The sequence below is a fragment of the Panulirus ornatus genome, chromosome 8, assembly GCF_036320965.1.
Source record: "Panulirus ornatus isolate Po-2019 chromosome 8, ASM3632096v1, whole genome shotgun sequence".
NCBI lineage: Eukaryota > Metazoa > Arthropoda > Malacostraca > Decapoda > Palinuridae > Panulirus > Panulirus ornatus.
This window is the reverse complement of record NC_092231.1, coordinates 2,643,685-2,665,829: the sequence shown is the minus strand read 5'-3', so window position 1 is coordinate 2,665,829 and position 22,145 is coordinate 2,643,685. Positions and strand designations below refer to the sequence as shown.

Here is a 22,145-nt window from a genome sequence, read left to right as displayed (position 1 = left end):
TATGCACAACTGTGGTAAAACGAAGTTGCATGCTACTGTAGCTGTGCACTTGCTTTTGGAATCCACAGTAAGAGGAGCAAGACGATTCTTGTATCTATACGGCCACTGGTTGGTACAAGGTGGTTGACCGACTTTGGTCATTGGAGGTGATAATGGTCTTTGTGATATGGTGTTATGGTTACAACTTCAGCGGCCGCTCTGGTCAGTTGGGTGGTGAGAGCTCCAGCGGTCGGAGGACCGAGGAATATACGTGTTTCCACTGTGGCTGCTGCAGCTCGCGAGAGCCACTCTCTTGTACATCATCTGGCACGTCGTAGTCAGAGGTAGACACTCGTGTGTGTGTGTGGATGGTAGGTCCACTGTGGTGTATTCTAACGGCCTTATCAGACTCTTTGTTGGGGGGGAGGGGCTTATATAGATAGCCTCGCACTTCACCGTATCATGAAAATGTTCCCCAGATTTGAAAATTGGAGATATCCCCGACAAAATATATTGTAGGAACAAATGAGGGGAACAGAGGCACCTCCGCTAGACCCACACAGTAAATGAGAGAAAAAAAAATGAAGAAAATAGTTTTACAGAGTTAGAGATATGGGAAATATATGGTATGACAGTTGAGAAAGATTATTTTTCAAAACGTTCATTTGCGCTATAAAGTTTGATACGTTCAACAACGCCTGGCTGATGAAACGTAAGAATGTGTTGTGTGTATGTATATATATATATATATATATATATATATATATATATATATATATATATATATATATATATATATATATTCCTATGAGTCCACGGGGAAAAATGAAACACGAAAAGTTCCCATAGGAATATCTTGATCACGCGCAAAATTGTGATCCTTTCCAACAATATATATATATATATATATATATATATATATATATATATATATATATATATATCGTATCTCATTGATGAATCTCTTTTGATTAACCGTTTTCCATGACAGGTTGTGGAAGTTTGTCAATTACCTGTTTATAGTTTAATTTGTTAAAAAAAAAAAAACTTTGCATAGTAATACCATTCTTACATAGGCTTCTGCAGTAAGTGTTTGGGCATTCTCTCAAATATTTGATATTTTCTAATAACTCTGTGCAATACATTTCGTCTCTTGGTATAAAGTACATTTCCTGGTGATTATTAAGTCTATTTGACCTGCGTACGTCAGATACAATTTACCGGTTATGAGTATGATGTATATATCTTAAGAGGGGAAGTAACGTCCTGATTGTTGTGCCATGATTGTTACTTCAGCCGTCCAGTTGAATGTTTTTTTTCCGTAACATGTTTAAGGTTACCCAGGGCTTTTGAAAGTGGGGTGTAGGTGGTACATCGTACCAGCTTCGGGGGTCCAAAAGAGAGGCCCGGGAATTTCCTGGCATCTCTCAAAATCAACAGAGCGGAGGCGGCTTTATCCCACCCTCTCTCATCTTCCATACCCTTTCTGGCCGTACACCTCGTGGCATAAAACAGGAGTGGATAATGACAGGATGACTGATGGAGAAGGGAAGGGGACCCACAAGAAACTTCATACCCCTTGCTGAAATTCTTCTCATGGCCTTTGAGGTTACTTATTCCTTCGCATCATTTGGAAGCCATATGTACCCTTCTTTATCATGTGGAAAAAACAATGAAAAAAAGACACCGGTGTCTTGGTTCGCTCATGTTGACGTATCTGGAAACTCGCTGTGAAGTTTTTAACTGACAACAAGCGCAACGGCAAGTAGTACCATCTGATGAGCCCGCGCAGAATTAAAGCAGTGATCACGCGCGATTCGGCACGCTTACCTGTCTTAGTCTTTGATATATCCCTGGTAGACTGTGGTTGCGTGTGTAGGGATGACGTTGCTTGCTGGATTTGGAAAGCAAATCGGCTTAGCCAAGCGTTGTTCATTGTGTACACCGGCGAGTGGCTGGGGTCTGTCTTAATGCTTGAAGGCACCTTGGGAACCGAGGGTTCCCTGTTTGCTTACTGCCGAAGTCTTGGACATGTTTGTTGTCTCATTGTGTTCTTGTCTGTCATCCTTTCTTTGCTGCTTCTCGTAAGCATGTACCAGTTGGTTATGTCTTTGGTCGATGATGTTCTTCCATAATTTCGACTCGTAGAAGCAGACCTACTTTGTGTAGTCTTTATCGTGCACGTGTTTGAAGCGGTGTTTGTGGACAGTGGGTAGTAGGCTTGGATGGGGAGGATCCTGGACTTCCACTTGTATTTCTTGCCTCCGGAAGGTGTCAGAAGGTCGCTTAGAATTTATGGAACATCTTCAAATATCGTGATGAAAGGGCTTGACCCAGAATTTTGCAGCTAGTGGTGCATCCTGTTGCTGCCTGTGGTGGTGTCGGTAGATGTATTTTTCCAGTAGATCTAGTTTTTTTATTTTTTTTTTTTTTTTTTTTTTTGCCCCGTTGGAGGCTTCCATGTTCAAGGTTCACATAAAGGCCGGGTCTTGAAATGTATAGGATATGACGGGGAGGAAATAGACTAGGAAGAGTATCTACGAATTTACGTCGTTTATAAATTCTTTACCATTTTAATTTCCACCTGTAATGTTGTATTCATTTAGTCAAATATAATGAGTTAAGTCTGTCCTTGTAAAAAGGTCACGATGTTTTCTTTGAATATGTAAGGGGTAACTATAAGATATGCATTATTCAGCAGTTCCCGGTATTGAGCAGAAATATTAGTTTCCTCTGTATTACAAATCAGATGAGGTGATTATATTGAATGATTCGTAAAAGTATTGAATATATAATTGATAGGTAAAACACATTTGGTTACCTTTGAAACTGGAAGAGCCAAGATCTACGAAAGATGTTTTGCATACGGTAGAGAACACTATACCATATAGAAAACGCTTGGAGGCGGTCAACTCTAGTTGCAACGGCTTCAACATTGAGCCAAGCTACGTAGATGTTTAGAACGTAAGGCCACATCCATGAACATTACCAGATGGTTGCACAATATTCCGGTGAAATGTTTATATGGTTTTCTATTTGCTTGGTGTAAGTTCATGACTGTACTTTGGTGTACTTTTATAGTGTTTAATGTTTTACTTGGGTCATTAAGATTACCTACTTTTAGGGATGTTTCTGGAAGGTCTTAAGTATTAGTTATCGGCCAATATCATATTGATAATAGCAGTATTAATACCATGGGTTTGCCCTTATCTTGGCATCAAATTGAAAATTTTACAATTTGTTTCCCTCTAGCTTCGTACACTCAAAACATTACGAACTGTTGTTTCGTATTGACTTAATGTGAACATATTTACCAATACCTTGAGATTGGACTTCTGGCCAGGAAGTTTTGATTTGGGATCACTGTGCTCGTACCACTTTAGGTACAAGTACGGTTTGCCCGAGTGTTACCGTTAGTGTAGTGATGGCGATGCACAGAAGGAACATCTTGAGGAGCACCCTCGGTGGAATTGACTTCAGGAGTCTCTTCTGCATTCCGCCGGAGGGCAGGTGTTGTGGTGGCTTTCAGGTGGTGTGCTACCTCGCCCACGGTTATAACCTCTGCCAGTGGTTCGCTTACTTGGTCTTGGTCGGTGATGACACGTCTGTTGGGCTCTGGGGACCGCAAGAATAGAAATCTCCAAAAGGCGGTAGAGGGTTTCCGGCCCTACCGCAGTTCGAGGCACCACCTAATCTCATTCAGGGATATATCCAGCGACTTGTTCGTCTTGTCAAGCCGCCATGTTTATCGTTATTGCTCCCTTGGGAGATAGTTTCCGCCAAAGGAGCCCCGCCGTCTATTGCCGAGCAAACATCTTGTCTTGGTCAGCTCTCACTACGCTCATGGTACCACCAGAGGGTGTACCACATGTGACCCACTGTTGGGCATAATGTGTGGCCACCCTGTTGGCGGAGAGGCTGTTTCCTCGGCGCAGTTGTCAGAGGGCGACATTTAGCACTTCCTCGCCCCACAGAGGATTGGTGGGGCTAAGCCCTAGCGTGTCGAGGTGAGACACTGTCTCCGCGGCAAAAGAAGCCACAGGTAGGTGTTGGGCAACCCGCGGAGCGTCGGGGACAGACAAAACAATGTCGCACCTTTTATTCTCGGCAGTCGTCCCATTAGCATTCAGCGCCACCATCACCCACTCTGTCCCTCTTACTGGTGGACTCCGGTGCCGCTTATTAGCCTTTTGTGCCTCGCCCTTGACAGGCCACTGGCAAAGGGCATCACCAGCGTAGTGTTTGAGGCAGACAGGCTCCCAAATTGCCTAGAAAATCTAAAATTTCAGTACACCTAAAAATTTGTATGAAGACTGATACCACTGCTGTTACCGTGATGGACTTGTGCAAGGCCTTTTCCTTCAGTTCTGCCCGTAAGGGTGTAATAACCAGGTCATCACGAGCAGGCGAGGTGGGAGTTCATTACTCCAACTAGATTATCTGCTTCAGGTACTGAACTGTTGAAACATTCCCAGAGTCTTGAACCTATCATAGTAGTTATGCCTGAGGCAGTAGTAGTACATGAAGGTAACGGAAACCTGTTATGTATTAGAGCATGTAAATATTGTACTGATTGGTAATCCATACGATGGGGAAAATGCTGTTGGGCTTTACGCCGGTAATAACCTTGAGCAAAGAGCAGCCATCCTCGCGACACATGATCAGAAGGATGAAACTGCATTAACTATGTAAAAGCTATTAACGACCACATGGATGTTACTTTTTCAACATACAAAATCATTAACTACATATTGTGATTTAAGATGAGTAAATAGACTCCTACAATAGATGGAAGAGCAATTTAGGTAGGTATATAATTACGTCTTGGGGAAGTACGAAGCTGGCATTGCTAATCATGTTCCAGTAGCAGGTTTTTAAAGTTGGTTCATCTTGCTACAGATGTTCCACAGATGTTCATATATCACCTTGTATACCTATCCCATGTCGGGTTGGCCAGAGGGGGATTTGTCTCCCAGGCTTAGCGCCGGGTGCAGGGACTCTTAAGCAGCTCGAAGTCCATTACTATAAAAGGCTTTCATTAAAGGCGGCTACACGAGCAGTGAAGACGGATGAACATTGTCGTGGGAGGAAATATTGAAGACATATTTACTACAGTGATGACCATAACTACTATGTTGTCGTCCCGGAAGAGCAGTGTGTAGCAGCACGACCACACGTGAGTGCACCAGCCTCCAGGAGAACCTGTCACGATTGTTCTCTTGTCAATTTACATTTACCGATATGGCAATTAATGGTGGATAAAGTCTGTCTTTTCATAACTCTACGGCGTATTGGTAAGTCTTGTTTTATATTTTACCAGACCACCCACTCGTGGGCAAATCAGGCTTCCTCTTTTGTCTTGTAAACAACTGTAAAACTCGCCTGATGACGTGCGCATAGTGAGTAATCTAAGATTTCGAGGAACGGAAGCTGGAGACAATGTTGTTGGAATTAGAACGCTACCTTGTGGTACCCCATTTTCGTTGACACGTAGGTCGGAAATAACGTGAACTGCTGCCATTTTGACATCAAACATTTTGATATATTTGATTAGAAATGGGTAAATTAACTTTTCAAACCAATGGCATGAATCGAGATTTTCATGGTCTTTTATTTCAGATGTATACTAAAAGTAAATGAATGTAAAATACGAGGCTCCGGAATGACCATTTGGCCTTTTTTTTACAGAAAGCACACCGTTGATCGTCTCGTATGACTAAAATTATCGGATTATATTTACCCTTATTTCCATGGCATCACAAGTGCAGCTCGTGACAATATGTAGAAACTAATACTGGACTGTCCAGTTGTGGGGTTTTGTATGTTTACTGTGCACCAGACGTGACTAATGGGGGGGTGTCCCTGCTGGTGGTTGATTCTTGGCTACTGTTTTTTTTTTTTTTTTTTTTTTTGTATTGATAGTATTACCAAAACTCGTGATAGTTTTTAATGCAATAAAGTCGCTCGCTGAGGCCTCTTTGTCGACAACCATATATCCCTTACTTTTGTTCTCACGCAAAGCGCGTTGACATTTGTAGACACTGTGGACTGTAGTGATACCTGGCTGCACGAGTCGTGCGAGGACGTGGATGAATGTAAGATGTAATACCAGATATACATATAACTGAAGATGATACAATAGACGATAAATTGTAACTTGATATGATGCATGAGGTGCAAGCAGTTAATGCCCCGTCTATTCAGCTTTGTCGATGACGTCGCGCAGTCTTTCAGGTACTGATGCTACATTATCTGTGAATGATGATAATCCACGGTTTATTTACGAAGAAGGTTGCACGCAATATACGTTGCAGAACATAATGACATCTCGCTCATTTCTTGTGGTTGCCAAGCGTTGACTGTATTAGCCCAGATGTTCTCTATCGGGTTGGCAATCCTTGGTGGGCCACGGCATGAAGACCCGTGTTGAGTTCCTTTGCTCTTGCAACCCCAGCAGCATGTACAGGACAGTTGCCCTGCATAACAATGTTTTTCTGGGTATACAGGCGCTTCCGATTGCCTCGAACAGACTGGTTGCATTGTGGAAGTAATGGAGCCCATCTTGGTTGGTGAAGCTGGAAAAACCTAGGTGACGCTACCTGATGCGCACACTCGTCCAACAAGTTCCGCTTGTTTGTTGGGTTGTACGGCCATCCACCTACGAGGAAGGTCATTAGGCCTGCAACCCTATTCGATGTATGACTGGTGTTATCATTCCTAAATACCTTTTAAAAGAATATATATAAAGGAATAAATGGAAATAGATTTGTGGATATTGGGGCGACGTGGCGGCAAATACCTCCAGTCGGCACAGTGTCCACGGTTGCATTTTACCCAAGAATGCGAGAAGATAGGACGGGTTAGGGACAGGCTACCAACAACATGCACACACAATAGTTAATCGGAGGTCCGCTGACTCGACACCATGGCGCACCCGGCCCGGAGGATGACCACCTCCCTCAGAGGCCGACCGCCTAATGAACATATCCACCCACCTTGCGACCAGCCCAAGTAGGAGCCGACGCAGCATACCGAAGTCGACCCTGCCAGAGAGGGGAACCTTCGAACCACCTTGCATCGAACCACCTTGCAACTTGATCAATTCTGTTTCTGAGAAAGACCAATTTGTCAATAGTACTCGGGTTATCCCAGAGTACTTTAATAGTGTTGATTTTTGTTCTTGTAATTCATCAATTTCCTTCTATATTATCTGTTGCGTTTTAGCAGTAAATGTTCTATTATTACTTGCTCTGTTGGCTTAGGGGTGGGTAGCTTTTGGTTGTGCATGGGTGCAGATGGGTGGTGTACGTACACTTTATTGAGGCGGGCCAGCACGACCTCTCCTGTTCTTGCGGCCAGTCCGCCACTTCTTGCTTATATTTTCTGTTGAATGTCAGGCCAGTTCACTGACTCTGCCACAGAAAATGGATTGATCTCTTCCCCAAGGAAAGGGAGGACCCCAGCTCCCGAGGGATCGGAACGTCTCTTCAGTTCCGAGGCCAACTTGGCCAAGCTGTCTGTCTGTTCATTGCCGTATATATTGCAACAATCAGGCACCCAGATCAAGTTTTCACATGCATTTAGTTTAGTAATATTGCCCTGTAATTCACAGGACTATGTATATTGAACCTATTGCTTTAAGAGCAGAAAGAATCTGAAAAATTATGGCTTTACTGTGATTTGAATTATAGTTTGTCTCGATTAATGGTAAACAATTCAGCGCAATAGATGTATGGTTTGGCAAGCGGTATATGAGGGCACACTCCAACGACCATACACTTGCACCCACACATTCGTCCGTCTTGGAGACATCACTATAGAAGTAAACATACGACAGGTGATTAATGATGACCTGACGAAAACACTGGCGTACCTCGCTCTCCGATGTATGTACTTTTTTGTGTTGGAAAAGGGGCGTACCGTCAACGGTACTGACTAGATTAGACCTCCATGCGTGCAGGCGTTCGGTCTTATTACCCAAGTATGTATTCTGTATCAAATCCAACCTCCTCAGGGTATACTCGCTCGCCGAAGCATACCTGAGAGCCAGTCTAATTTCGATCTAATTAGGGACTTGCAAATCATTAATAAAGATCTTCTGTTGGCTCCCTAGAAGGAACCTGAGAGGCATTTAAGAACATTTTTTACTGCAATTTGTTACTAGTCAACATGACTTTCAATTATCAAAATTTAAGCCTAGGAATTTAACTATTTCGAAATGGGATCGGGTTATTCTCAACGTTAAAAGCAAATTCGGGATATTAATTTTTCGGGTGAAGATACTTTTTGTTAGGTGAGAACCTAAATCTCCACTGTATCGCCCAACGATGGACGGACTCGAGCGCAGGTTGAACCCGCTCAGCCGATAATTGTGCACTATGCGGAGTGCCATAGCGCACAACCATCAGCATAACGCGAGTATTAAAGATCTCGCGGGACGGAAGCTGGAGGCAGAATATCATTAACCATATTGAATAATGTTGGACTAAGAACACTGCCTTGCGGCACCCCATTCTCTTGGACAAAAGTGTCCGAAGTGACAGTGCTGTGAGAGTCAGCAAAAGTTCTTTTATTTAAAATTTTTTATAGATAACGTCTTCAACCAAAAGCATAGTTTGCTTAAAATTCCGTTTCTCCATGCCATGTCGAGGGCTTTCTAAATCTAGAAATACAGCAACCAAAAAACATTTACAAAACGAATCGAGGATAGAACGTTCTTGGTGTATTAAATGATTCCAATGTCCCTCTGTAACGATGGAAAGCACACTGTTGATCATTTAATAAACCCTTCGATTGTAACAAAAAAAGTAGCCTTCTGTTAACTTTTCTCTCCATGACCTTACAAATGCAGCTCGCGAGCGCAATAGGTCGAAAAAAAATTGTTCGTAAGGCGTCCGGAGCCTTTTGGGATGGGGATGACGTGCGCAAAGCGCCATGAGTTTGGAAACTTTCGAGACGTCCAAATCTCTGTACAATGCTAACAACTTCGTCAGTTTAGCCTAAGGTGGTGAATCATCCCGTAAGTGATCCCGCTGGGTCCATGCATCAGTGCGGTAGATGACTCCCCTGCATGAATTTGTGGAAATTAGTATCGAGACCACATCATGATTATCGAAATTCAGTTTTATCATGGCATCGACCAGCTTCGTCGATTTCAGTTTAATCAGCAGGTCACCACTAGCCGGTTTCCTTAGTTTCAACAGGCCCAGACCATCCATCAATGACCTTCGTGATTAGGAAGGGATTGAGGGAGGCGAGGGTCGTCCCTCCGGTCGCATGGGCCAAAACAAAATCATTATTCTTTATAGAAGGTCCGTCACCACTATCCCCCTACGGGGGCAGGGGATGGCTTACCTGGTTCCATCCTATAGGAGCCTAACCCCAAAATCTAGAGTTGCAAACCACCCTAGACAGTGGAAAAAAAACTAGCTACCCCCCCAAAAAAAAGATGAGGCAATTGTTTTATGCAGGAAAAGGTTTCATGGCGGAGCCGATCTAACAAAGGCCAGGCGGAGTTCTCCTGCGGACGCCCGTCAATGAAAGATCGATTATGCATAAAACAACCGTATAAAAAGATTGATGAACAATAACTTTCAAAAACCTTCAAAGCAAGGGAAGCGACACCGCGGGGAGGAATGGCTACCATCTAGTCCTGAAAGAACGGCAACAGCTACGTACACGTTAAGTAGCTGGTGCGCGACTGCTCGGAGATGGTGAATTTCCACTGCTGAGACCAAGATATCTGATCAGATCGCTGAGATGTTTTTGATGGGAGTGGTATGGGTTCCTCTCCTCAGATGCAACTGTGAAACTCTGATGTGGATCTGCATCGTCTTTCTTCCCCTCTATACTTACTGCTCTGTTCTGACGACGGCTGCTCTCTCACCCGAGGAGTGGGTACAGGGAGCTCAGGACCATGTGCCACCAGGCCAGTGGACGATGGAAAATTCGGATGCGTGACATTCTTACCAGTCCGACGTTTGCAATGATCCACCATGCAGAAGTAGCAATTGTTTGAGTGTTAATTTTCAAGTTATCTTTGTCCTGATCACGAAAGCAAAGTTTCAAGGGAATAATAGCCATTTTCTATACTTTTAAGACAGTCTGTTAGAACATAACACTTGTTACCCAGGACAAATTTTAAGTTTTGTTAGTGTAATTTCCTGATATGCCACGGTAGGAAAAATAAGTTATCATAAACCTTTACTCGCCTCGCATTGCTTCTCCAGCACAGAAGTTTATCTTGAGAAATCGAGAGCAGGGAATTCTCTCCTTGTTGTGGACTACCGTCCGTGACTGAAGCCTTAATAGAAAAAAAATCCATTCATACCCTCGGGCAAGTAGAGGCCGCTATCTTGCGTAGGTAAAAGCCGAGAATAAAATTTCTAACAGATGTAGACTTGCCAGTTCACCGTAATCAACGAGGTCAGTATCACTGAAAATACTCTAAACAATTTACAATGTATTGAATTTAATTTTTAGGTATAAAATATGTCAGTGGCTTAAAAGATAAGTACGGTGACTGCAGGAGATTTAAAAAATCTGCTAAATTTGAGAACTCTTTGTCGTATTATGGCATACTGCATCATAAGATGTAAAAAAGGGGAAATGCTTAACACCAGGAACTTATTGGGTATACAAATAAGAATTTCAGGAGATGGTTTGTTCATCTCTCTTATGACGCTAGCTTGCTAACGCGGGAAAATGCGATCAAGCATGAAGTACATCATGCTCATGTATCTGTAAATGTTTATGGACATGCATGCGTAAAATCTTTTTTTTAATAGTTGAACAGCATTAGTAGTTTTATAGAAGGTTAAATAAATAAAATGTATCCTCGTTAAGCTGGATAATGTCGGTATAACAAGATGCTGTAGTAGAATTAGGACGATGTTGCGTCATTTACGATAACAGTTGTCCGTGGGTAAGGTGGACACGTGCGGGGGTGGTGGTGGTGGTTGATGTTGAAGTGCCGCGTGCGCCGGTGTTGGGGGTAATGGATTTGTGGCCACTCTTCACCTGTCTGGCCGGCACTGTGCCACTCTGCTGCCAGACCACGGCTCGCCTGCACCTCTCCCAGCCGCCTCTTTCTCCCCCGCTCTCCACGTGTGTGTGTGAGGTGGCGGCATCACCAAGACTCGTTCACTGGCATACATATTCCTGGCTCTCCTGACCGACGTTTTGACATCACTGTCTGGAATATCTGACAGTGGCTGAGGTCATTCAGTGGCTCGAACATGGTGCATAAAAATGATTGGAAATTGACTGGTGTGCTCTTTTAGCTCACGTGGAAACGTTGCTGATACTTTATGCATGGTGAGGGGGTCCGATGGCCGAAGATGAAGTTATTGGCGTCGAGAGAGGGAAGATCCTGAGCCGGGTTAACTGGACCGAGTGCCTGACCAACGGGACCGAAGTTAACGGGAGCGAATGCGTGAGATCGGACGGTGGTGGGTCTGTCCGGGACGAGTCTCTGGCTAGTGTTGAGGTGACGGTTCTGGCGATGTTGCTGGTGGTCATACTGGTGTCCAACAGCCTGGTGCTAGCGGCCCTGGTCAGGTCCTCGCTCATGCGGCCCATGTCTCGCACCTATTACTTCATGGCTCACATCTGCACCGCCGACCTCATGGTGGGTCTCTTCAACGTGCTCTCCCAGTTGGCGTGGGAGCTGACCTACTACTTCCGCGGCCCCAACTGGCTCTGCAAGAGCGTAAAGTTCATGCAGGTGATGCCGCTGTACCTGTCTCCGCTGCTGTTGACCTGCCTGGCCTTGGACAGGTATCGGGCCATATCCTGGCGCACGGGGGGCAGCCTGTGGTCGTCGCCCCGTATGGTGCGCGTCGTGTGGGTCGTCGCTGCCGTACTTGCCCTTCCCCAGGCCTTCCTTTTTTCCAGGAAGCGGCTTGACTCTGGTGAATTCAACTGCTGGGCCGACTTCCCCGACGCGTGGGGCATTAAAGCGTACGTTGTGTACTTCGTGTGTGCGGCGTTCTTCGGGCCGATGCTGGTGACTGTGTACTGTTACACATGCATCACACTCAAGGTGTGGCGCTATTCACGCTACAGGCGAGGCTACGTGCCGCTGAGGACCATGATCCTGCGCAGGTTGTGTTGCATTGAGGAGGACACTGTTAGCGAGCAGTCAGACGGTTGGGGGCCTCCCTCCACGGTGTCTGGTTCTTCCAACACCCTGCGGGTAGGGCGCGTACCCCTGGTGATAGACGGCCCACCCAATGTGCCCCAGCCGCTCTCCCTCGCCAAGATGAAAACCATCAGACTCACCGTCGTCATTACATTTTTCTTCATCGTGTGCCACGCTCCGTTCTCAGTCACTCAGCTCTACTACGCCTTCTCCAAGGCATCACCAGGTGGGTATGCTAAAGGTACAAAGTAAACCCCATCCTAAAGTTATGGAAATCAATTGCTTCCCTGTCCATGCAAGTCTGAAAAAATATCTCGAGTGTTTACGTTTATAGTTGGTTTTGTTTTTATGGGGAGGAGGTAATAAACACATTTATTTTCATATACTTGATGGTGTACCACATTGTTGGAATTCACACTATCCTGTGTACCCCGCTCACCCTCCTGCACTCCCCAACCTTAAGACTCGTCCGCTTCGGTGGTTCCATTTGCTTTCATGCCCACTTCCAGTTGTCTAAAACGCTTCACTTGCAAGTTTTCTCCATAGACTTGCACCTTAGCTCACCTGTCCCTCAACGCTGCAAAACCTAATAGCCTTGCTTTTATTGACATTCTTTTAAATTCCTCCTTTCGCACAATTTCCAAACTCGTTCACCAACTTTTACAGTTTTTGTCAAATCTGCTTCCGGTGTTGTATCGTCAAAAGCAGCATCTGACTTTTCCCAGGCCCCCTTGTTCACCACAGACTGCATTCTCTCCAAAAACTTTAGTTTTTAAGCCGCCCCTTCCCCCTCGCCATCTCTTCCATAAACAAATTGAACCACCATGTAATATCACACACCCCTCCCGCAGTCCTGACTTACCAGAAAATAGTGTTACACTGTGCAATTTGCTCTAAATCATTGAAAATGGGGAACGTGAGGGCTTCAATCCTTCCACCATCCGTATGGGAGGAATTCAACCGTTCCCTATGGTGAACGTTGAAATCGAGGTAGAGGATCTCTGCTTGCGGGTGATAGGATGCTAGTCTCTCATGGCAGGAGTTTGAATAGTCGAAGAAAAATAAAAATTGTAGAATCGAGAGCGATACGCGATGGTGAATGTTATGGGTCAACTACCACAAAGTTTGGGGACTCGTGGTCCTTGAAGCGTGCAACAGGTGTTGATGTTGGAAGAAGTACAGACACCACCTGTGGACTGGAATCGCGAGTGGAGAGGTTACACTTTGATATGAAAAAGGAACTTTTTTTTTTCTCGAAATCTAGGCGAAGATGCGCTTGAAGGGTTGTTGGTGATTGACTGAATGCAAGATGTCCTATTAACGACGTTCTATTGTAAACAATTATCACTGAATCAAAACTTGTTTGCCAAAATTTCTCGCTCAGATATGTTGTTAATTGATAATGCTAACAAGTGGAAAGATTATAAAGTAACGTGTTTTGTATATTAAAGAACTCGCCCCAAGTCAACCATCTAAGCTTGTTTTCGGATGCACGCTACTTCATTTGTAACTTTACAACCATTTTAACGCAAGGTGCGACAAATTGCACCAAACGTAAAACTGAAAGTGTAATTTTTTTCTCGTTACCAGAATTACTCGAAACGTGGAATTGCTGACAATAAGTTATGCAACGTTACGGCGAGGTAAAAAGTCTCATGGCTGAACAGGACACGCTTCCAGCTGATTCTCGTTGCTGCATGTTTCCGAAACGGTTTATTTTGTCTTATCCCTTTTAGTTGATGATTGCTTTGTCTAACATTTTGCTTGTTCTTCCACTATTCCCATTCCTCTTATATCTTTCTAGTTTTCCCATAGCCTACTTTCGTTCTAAGATTCGCACTACTGTCTCTTGTCCTCTTTGGGAAGGTAGTACTCATTACTATCATCTCTCGTACCTACAGATGGGGAAATGAATACAATTCATAATGGTTTACACAATAAGCTGCTTGCTACACACCAGATAAATTGCATCCCCACCATTTCATCTGATGATAAATTAAGTAAATGTTCGAGAGCCGTACCTTTGGCTCGGTAATCTGTTTTTCCTGGCATTGCTCATAGCATTTGGCCAGTGTTATGGAGTAACGTGATGAATTGCATCTAATTTTTCCATCTTTTACAAGACTGTTTGCCATTAGAATTCCTGTTTTTCATTTCCGTCTTTACCTAGCTAGGCCCAGATGAGCTCGACCAGATTCAACCTGCGGTGATAGTGTTGCAACGCTGTGGTCGTGATATAGTGTTGCAACGCTGTGGTCGTGATATAGTGTTGCAACGCTGTGGCCGTGATAGTGTTGCAACGCTGTGGTCGTGATATAGTGTTGCAACGCTGTGGCCGTGATATAGTGTTGCAACGCTGTGGTCGTGATATAGTGTTGCAACGCTGTGGTCGTGATATAGTGTTGCAACGCTGTGGTCGTGATATAGTGTTGCAACGCTGTGGCCGTGATATAGTGTTGCAACGCTGTGGTCGTGATATAGTGTTGCAACGCTGTGGTCGTGATATAGTGTTGCAACGCTGTGGCCGTGATATAGTGTTGCAACGCTGTGGTCGTGATTAACAGCTGTTTGAACTATTTCGTGTAGTTGTTCACGAGGCTTGCATATCTCTCTACCATTTCGTTTATCCAAGACCTTCGTTTTATCTGCAGATGTGAAGCCAAGGCTTTCACGGGCCATTTCTATGTAGTTGAGTAATTTGGGTTTTCACGATGTTTTGGTATGTACAAGAATATCAACATAGCAAAAAGTGATATTTCCGGCACACTGGAATTTATTTCGGTAATGCATTGGTAAGTACACTTAACAGAGTGGGGCTAAGGACTCCACCTTGAGGGGTGCCAAGTAGCATATCTTTTCTTTAACTTCACGAGAGAGAGAGAGAGAGAGAGAGAGAGAGAGAGAGAGAGAGAGAGAGAGAGAGAGAGAGAGAGAGAGAGAGAGAGACCCATATCCATTTTTACTGGTGTATAACTTACCTGTTTGCATTAAGATGCGTCTTGTAGGTCGGGAAGTGTTATACATATGGCTTTTGTCCCCATGAACTGTCAGGAAGGTAGTGATAGTTGTGCCCACTTATGCCATGTGTGAAACCATTAATATTTAGGCGACTTGTGTTCTTGGATTCTTTGCAGTTGTCTGTTGTGCACCATCCTCTCAAGTGTTGCACCAACTCCTCGTCAGGGAGATGGAGCGAAATTCATGTTTGTTTAGGTATTTGTACAGCTAGGCTGTTCGTCCATGATGTTAGGTGACCGGTGGCATAACTCGTACTATAAAGCTTTAATAATGGATGACCAGGTACACATCTTAGAAGTCTAATGCTACCATCCTCCACGGGGGCAGTGCCCCTACCCCTGTTTAGAGCTGCATAAAGTTCCAACTCGATGAATGGCATGTCGTTCATCATGTTCCTTGCTTAGCATGAATTGGGACAGATCTTTTCTTTGGATTTGTACACAACGCCCCTAGTCTCGGGTGGCAGCATGTTACAGCCACAAGTACGAGCCCATTTCGTGGTTAATTCGTCAGCCTCCTGGACCGGGTTGGGATAAGATGCTTATTTTTCTTTCCAATGATTCTGTCGCCACTCTTCCAGGTTTGGCTTAGTGCTGATTTATCCACTGACAAACTGCTCCCAGTCGTTCCGTCTTGAGTTTAGGCGTTCGTTCTCTCGCTGCTACGATAGATGCTTGAAATATTTTAGCATTTTGGGTGTTCGAAGTTTTGTAACCTTTATATATTTACCTAGCTATAAATTTGAGGCGTTTCATCTTGGTCATTATTGTACTGATGTGGCCTATAATGAGATGCATTCCTTCTCTCAAGTATGCTCACTTTGCGTAAAAGATGTTTACAAAAGTTTCAAGATTGACATGAAAAGCTTGTACATTTGTTGGTTCATCTTCTTTATACCAGAGATGTAATGTATGAACTTGTTCTTGTTTCATTGCTAATCGTTTTCAGTCTACCACCAGGTAAGTTGACACTAGAGATGTCTAGCGTCACCATTATTGGCGAGTGGTCACACGCAAGATAATCAGTATCAGAACTGTGAGTTGTGTATAAGTCAGAAGATTATACATCTGTCAAGGATTCTTCCGTACATGTTAGTTGATTCTTACGAATGCTTTGATCGTATGCATCCGGGAGTGAGATTAAACTTCTGCCATTAGTGTCTGTGAGGAGGTCACTGATTGTCTAGCGTTAAGGTCTCCAATTAGGACTTAAGTTCAGTATGAAATTGGGTAAATCTCTGTGGTGGAGTAGGTTAGCAGGTGCATAGGCATGGAGTACATTGTGTGGAATTGCCGACATGTACCTTGATACCTTGGTATTGGAATCCGTCGGGCTTGTGGTAGGACATTGGTACATGAAGTAGTGACCGTTTGACATACATTAGACAAGTGTTGGTAGATGTAAGATTATAGCATTTGTGATAAGGTCATTTACGTCGGGGTTTACCAGGGGGGGCGTTCGACATTCTTCCAGACATATGACGTCAGTGTCCTCGGTAACAACCTTCTGATGGAGGTCGGAATATCTTGAGAGAGACCGTGTACCAACTGAGTATTGTCATGTCACTATATTGAACAGTGCTCCTCCATTATCCTGAAAAGTTGCATGTATATGACTTGATCGGTTTCTAATTACTTTACCATGAAGTAGTTTGGGAACTGGTTTCTTTAACATCTTGTCAACTTCTGCTTCATTCATCTCGTTATCATTGTCAGTGTGTGAAGTACCTGACGGTCATACACCGTTGTTTTCATGTTTTAAGAGCATTGAGTTTGTCCTGCTTTATCTCTCACTTGGCTCGTGTACTTTGCCCACAAAGTATACATCAGTACATCTGAAGGCAGTATCGTCACCACCCATGTTGTGGTATTCCGATTACATGTTGATTTGCATCAGCCTTTTCATTCAACCACTGGATTTTTTTCACATAGCGCATCGATAGATGTGTGCATACTTCCGTACCTATCACCATGCACAGCTGTGTTACTTTGGGGTAGGAAATACGTAGCTCCCTAATGGTACCGGGGACTAGGGGCCATGTAGACAAACCGCCAACCGTCACCTACGAGCAGCCAGCCTGAGGGCCGACACCAGATGTTCTCGAGGCAGCCAACCGATTTTTAAACTAGTCCACAATGTCGCACCTTTTACTCTCGCCAGTCATCATCCCATTAACATTCAGCGCCATCATCACCCACTCTCTCGTATTTTTTTTTTTTTTTTTTTCCCCAGTTAGTAGTGTGAAGTGAGGGAAGGTCTATCTACAGGTGCTGTTGTTGGAATGTTTGTTTGTCTGTCGACAAGCCGACCTATCTACATGTTGATAGCGAAAGAGGTTGTTAATTGGAAAAAGTGTATGGACACTGTAAGAGGAAGATTGAAGGTCAGATTGCTGATAGCAGAGTAAGAAATCAGTTAGGAGATGGCAGTTAGATGATTCGGATACAGTTTGGATTTCCGACTTGGATTGCCGACTTTGACACAGCGACCTTCCAGTGTGGCCTGTCGCACGGGAGCAATGGGCAACCCTGGCAAGGCGTACACCACCCAGCCCGACAACCCGACCTCAGGAACTGGTACCTGCCATTTGGAGCCACGGGAGAACAGCCTAATCCCGCACACCCCAAGCCAACAAAGGGGAGATGACCTTACGCCTGCCTGGTGGCCGACACCAGATGTACAAGGCAGGCTCCGATTTTTAACATGTGCTCTTGGACCACATCCTGTAAAGGGAGAGTCCAGGTTAGGGCTTTGACCGTGCACACCTAAAGGTCTCGATATGTCAGCCCTAACCCTCTGAGAGAGCTCGCGCTTTCTTGACACCATACACCACGCCAACTTAAGGTGGCAGATGTTACGTGCACGGTGTCTTTCCCGGTGTATTCCCGTACGCCTTGTAAGACTTCCGGGGTACCGTAGTAGCTGCACTTGTATTGGTGTGCAGCTGAAAGCGGGAAGTGAACCCCAGAGACCTGCGTATCGATAACATAGGCCTGTGTGCCTTTGGAAGCCACGATGTCCGGCTTCCGAAAGGACCCCACAATCGGAATGCGCGGCTCGCAGGACACCTCATAACCCCTGTCTCAGTCGCCCAGCCAAATAGGCATAGATGTTGTGCCTTTACCCCCCCCGCGCGCGCGCGCCATGTGTACGAAGGCACATCTGTGTGATGTGCCCAAGCGTACCTGGCTTCTGACGGGTGTCACAAAGGCCGTTGATCTCGGGCCAGCCTCTGGACGCCCTGGCAGGGGTGGGTAATGCGCCTATCCGCACTTGGACAGCCTTCACGTAATCAGCACCTGACAGGAAACTGTTCCCGCTATTCACCCATCTGCCTCACCTGAGGCACAGCGGCAGATGGAGCAAGAACCGCACCGTCGACGGTGCTGACCAGGTTAGCCCTCCATCTCCAGTTGCCGAGTGGAAGAATGCACAGGGCACGTCATGGGCTAGGCAGCCAGCGGCGGACCGCCACTCGCACTTGCCTGTCCATGCGTGCTAGCAGAGTCTTAAATACTTCCCCCAACACCAGTCGATGCATGAGCTTGGGCATCAGGTGCTCCACAAGCAACGCAATCCGCTGTTGAGGTTTGAGGGGCTCTGGTGATGTTTCGGAGCCCCTCTTCTAGCAGAGCCCCGTAGGACTTGAGCCGACCCCCGGCCCCGACAAGAATCCCGAGGTACTTGTATTCGTCCTCAGGCACTCATGGATCCGACAGCGCTGCCCAAGACTTGGAACGTCATGTTCTTATGACGTACCAAGTCTTGCACTTGCCGTCGACCTCCATGCTGAGGGTACGACACTTCCCTGGATTAACCTGAAGCCCATCCCCCCTCGAGGGTCGCAGCCATCACGTCCATTGCCTTCTGCAAGCCAGTGGGCGTCTGCGCAACCAGGACCAAATCATCGGCAAAAGCCAATGCTGACACTTTTTGGTCACCCAACTTAACCCCTACACCGGTATCCTTCACCCTTGCGATTCCCTCGTCAATCACAAGGTTGAAGAGAATCTGTGATAATGGGTCTCCCTGTTTGACCCCACGAGTCATATTTATCTTGTCCGACATCCCGTTGCTGCCTTCGATGTTAGTGAAGGCTCTGTCATACGTCGACATAATGTATGCCCTGACGAGGGCAGAGATGCCCTTCCGCGACATGGCCCGGTCGATAGTGCTATGATTAACGCTATCGAATGCTTTGGCCATGTCGAGGAATGCCAGGTGCACATCGTGGGCGTGTGCCCGCGCACGACCGACGATCGCATCCAAGATCGTGAGGTTCTCAAGGCATCCGTCCACTGGAACGAATGCCTTTTGAGCTTCATCGATCTGGAAGAGGCTGGAGATGCGGCTGCTCAGGATTTTATGGAGCAGGCGGACTAGGGCACAGGAGATGGTGATAGGTCTGTGGTTCTTGGGTTCGGTTGGGTTGGGTACCTTAGGTATCAGCACCGTTCTATTGGCTTTCATTGGCTCTGGTAACGCAGACGCAGCTATCCAGAGGTTGAACATTTTGGCCAGAACCCTCGGAGGAATGGACTTCAGCAGTCGAGTCGACATTCCATCAGGTCCAGGAGCAGATGTTCTAGTGGCTTTGAGGTGGTGTGCTACCTCGACTACGGTTATGATATCTGCTAGTTGTTCACATGTTTGGTCAAAATCAGTAATGGCACGTTCATCCGGCTCAGATGGTCAAGAGTAGAGAGCCCCCCAGAAGGGATTGGGGCGTTCCGGCCCAACCGAAGTTGGCGGTACCTCCCAATCGCCTTTGAGCACTTGTCCAGCAGCCAAAGACCTATTCTCACGATAGTCTCTGTACTTTGCGGTATTGCTCTCTTCTAAGCCGGTTTCCACGCAAAGGAGCCTCCTCCGCGCGGCGTACGCAGCCAGAGTTCGCCGACTGCCTTGAATCACCACCACCACGATTCGGGCGGTCTTCGGGCGAGTTACAGGAGCTTAGCATTCGTGATGCGTGCTCTGCAACTGCCCTGGTTGCGGCGAGGCTGTCGCCCCGACGCAAATGGTCGAGGGCTCCATTTAGGACGTCCTCGCCCCACGATAGACTTGTGGGGACGAGTAGTAATGCGTCGAAATAAGCGACAGTCTCCACCACAAAAGAAGCAATTGATTGGGATTGGGGGACCCGCGGAATGGCTGGGACGGATAAAACAGTGGGAGTAATCTCACCACTGGGTTTCGCACACACGTACATCCCTGTACGTGGTGCTTCCCCCGGGGTGCCACTCCGCGTGTTGCTTCGCATTGTGGCTGGGACACGCCTCTCAGTCGGCGCACCATGGAGTTTTGTTCTCTTGAGGTGCAGCCTGATCTGCTTTAGACTTGCTGGAACTTATACTTGCACGGTGTTGAACCGTGTAGCAGCCTTGGCTGCCTCGTCTGCTACTCCATTCCCCACAACCCCTACATGACTGGGGATCCAGTGTACGATGATCTGTCAATTTTGCCGCTGGAGGTCCTGGAGTTGGGCGAGGTGATGGAGTTGTTCTCCCTCGGCTGAGTGCATTGTAGCGCTTGAATGGCCGTTTTTTAAGCGGTGTGGATTGTAATGTGCGTTGTGTGGCCGCATGTTCCAGGGCTTTTAGAAATGGCTATTAGCTCAGTGTGTTCAGAGTGAAGCACTCATCCTCGAGTCTACAGAGGAGAGAGTGTCCTTGAGGGTGGAAAGCCGCTCCTCCTCCTCTTGGATAGCTAGAGCTGGAGTTAACTTGATCCAGCTTGTTGCTCATAAGGGCAGAGTACTATGGAAAGAACCGCCACGTGGATCATTCCTTCTGGTGCTGGTTGGTTTTTGTTTCGGCTGACTTCATTGTGTGTGCCACTGGTGCTTCTGCTCTTTGGGAGGTGGTCGGAAGACAGGGGAATTGTTCGTGTTTCCTGTATTTGTCGTCTGCGGGGCCTATCCTTGATGTAAGTGTTGCTTTTTCTGCGAGCCCCATACGAAGATTCCTTCGGGGCTGGCTGGCATGTAGTCGCGGTGGACGCTGTATTCTGTGGAGTTGGACGGCGACCGAAATCTATGCCATGGTGACGCCATTGTCCGCCCCCCATTCACCGTCGACTGGCTCTTATGATGATTCACAGCAACGATAGTATGCGATACGAACAGCGGCCGCAAGTCACATGAGCAAGTCTATCCACGTGGGGGATTGCTGTAATGTTCTGACATCTTCAAACTCTTCCATTGTGAATGGGTCTGTCTAATGGATGTTCCTTATTATATCGCTTTTTAAGTCTTACCATTGATGGTAAGATGAACATTTTTACTGGTTTGTTGGAGATTATTCGCACTACATATTGCAGGAAAGGTTCGGCTTTATATATCGTTCGTTTTATCTTAATTAATGGTCGTGTCCCAGATACAGACGTTACGTAACTTACGTGCTGAGGGTTTTTTATCCAGCAAAATTGTCGTTGCTAGAAAATCTTTTTCAGATTTTATGAACAGCAGTAGGTGGAGGGAAACTATTAATTTATCACTTCTGTACATGCAATTATGCATTATGGCCTAGGTGTAGGACCATCCTGGTTACACACGCTTAAGATAGGATTGCATTGGACGAGCGACCGTGCTACAGTGTGCGGTCATTTCCATGAAATGGTCTGAAATTGACCGATGTTCAACTGTTTGTGTACACTGCATCAGTGCTTGCATGCGTGAGGAGAGCTTGCACTATGTTGAACAGTGCACCTCTAACTTCCCATACATTACATGTACAATACACAAACGTACCAGAATTTCAAAACGTATTTTACTAAGAAAAATCGTTCTGCCGTATTCATCTAAAAAAAAAAAGAATAACGTGAGGCAAAAACGTGGTTAGCCGCTCTGCCTAGTGTGGACAGTCGTAAGGAAGGTTAACTGGCTCTTCATACCTTCTCATCATCCAGACTGAATTATAATTCGCAAGAACCTGGGAAATCACATGGAAAGTTGAAGATCACGTTTGACAAGAGTAGAACGCTTCACGTGCCTCCTCTGCCGAAG

General features: G+C 45.8%; 1 protein-coding gene across 2 annotated transcripts in view; it reads left to right on the top strand.

Annotated features, from left to right (window-relative positions):
• LOC139749731 (vasopressin V2 receptor-like) overlaps positions 1 to 22,145 on the top strand; it is a 97,385-nt gene that overhangs the window by 32,293 nt on the left and 42,947 nt on the right. The window contains exon 1 of one of the 2 annotated variants that reach the window (XM_071663914.1): positions 931 to 12,347. The exons of the other annotated variant lie outside the window; for it this stretch is intronic. Within the exon in view, the coding sequence (XP_071520015.1) occupies positions 11,309 to 12,347 (1,039 nt within the window). The 5' untranslated portion in view covers positions 931 to 11,308. Of the gene's footprint in view, positions 1 to 930; positions 12,348 to 22,145 lie in introns of those variants that run through there. 2 annotated transcript variants of the gene reach the window in all.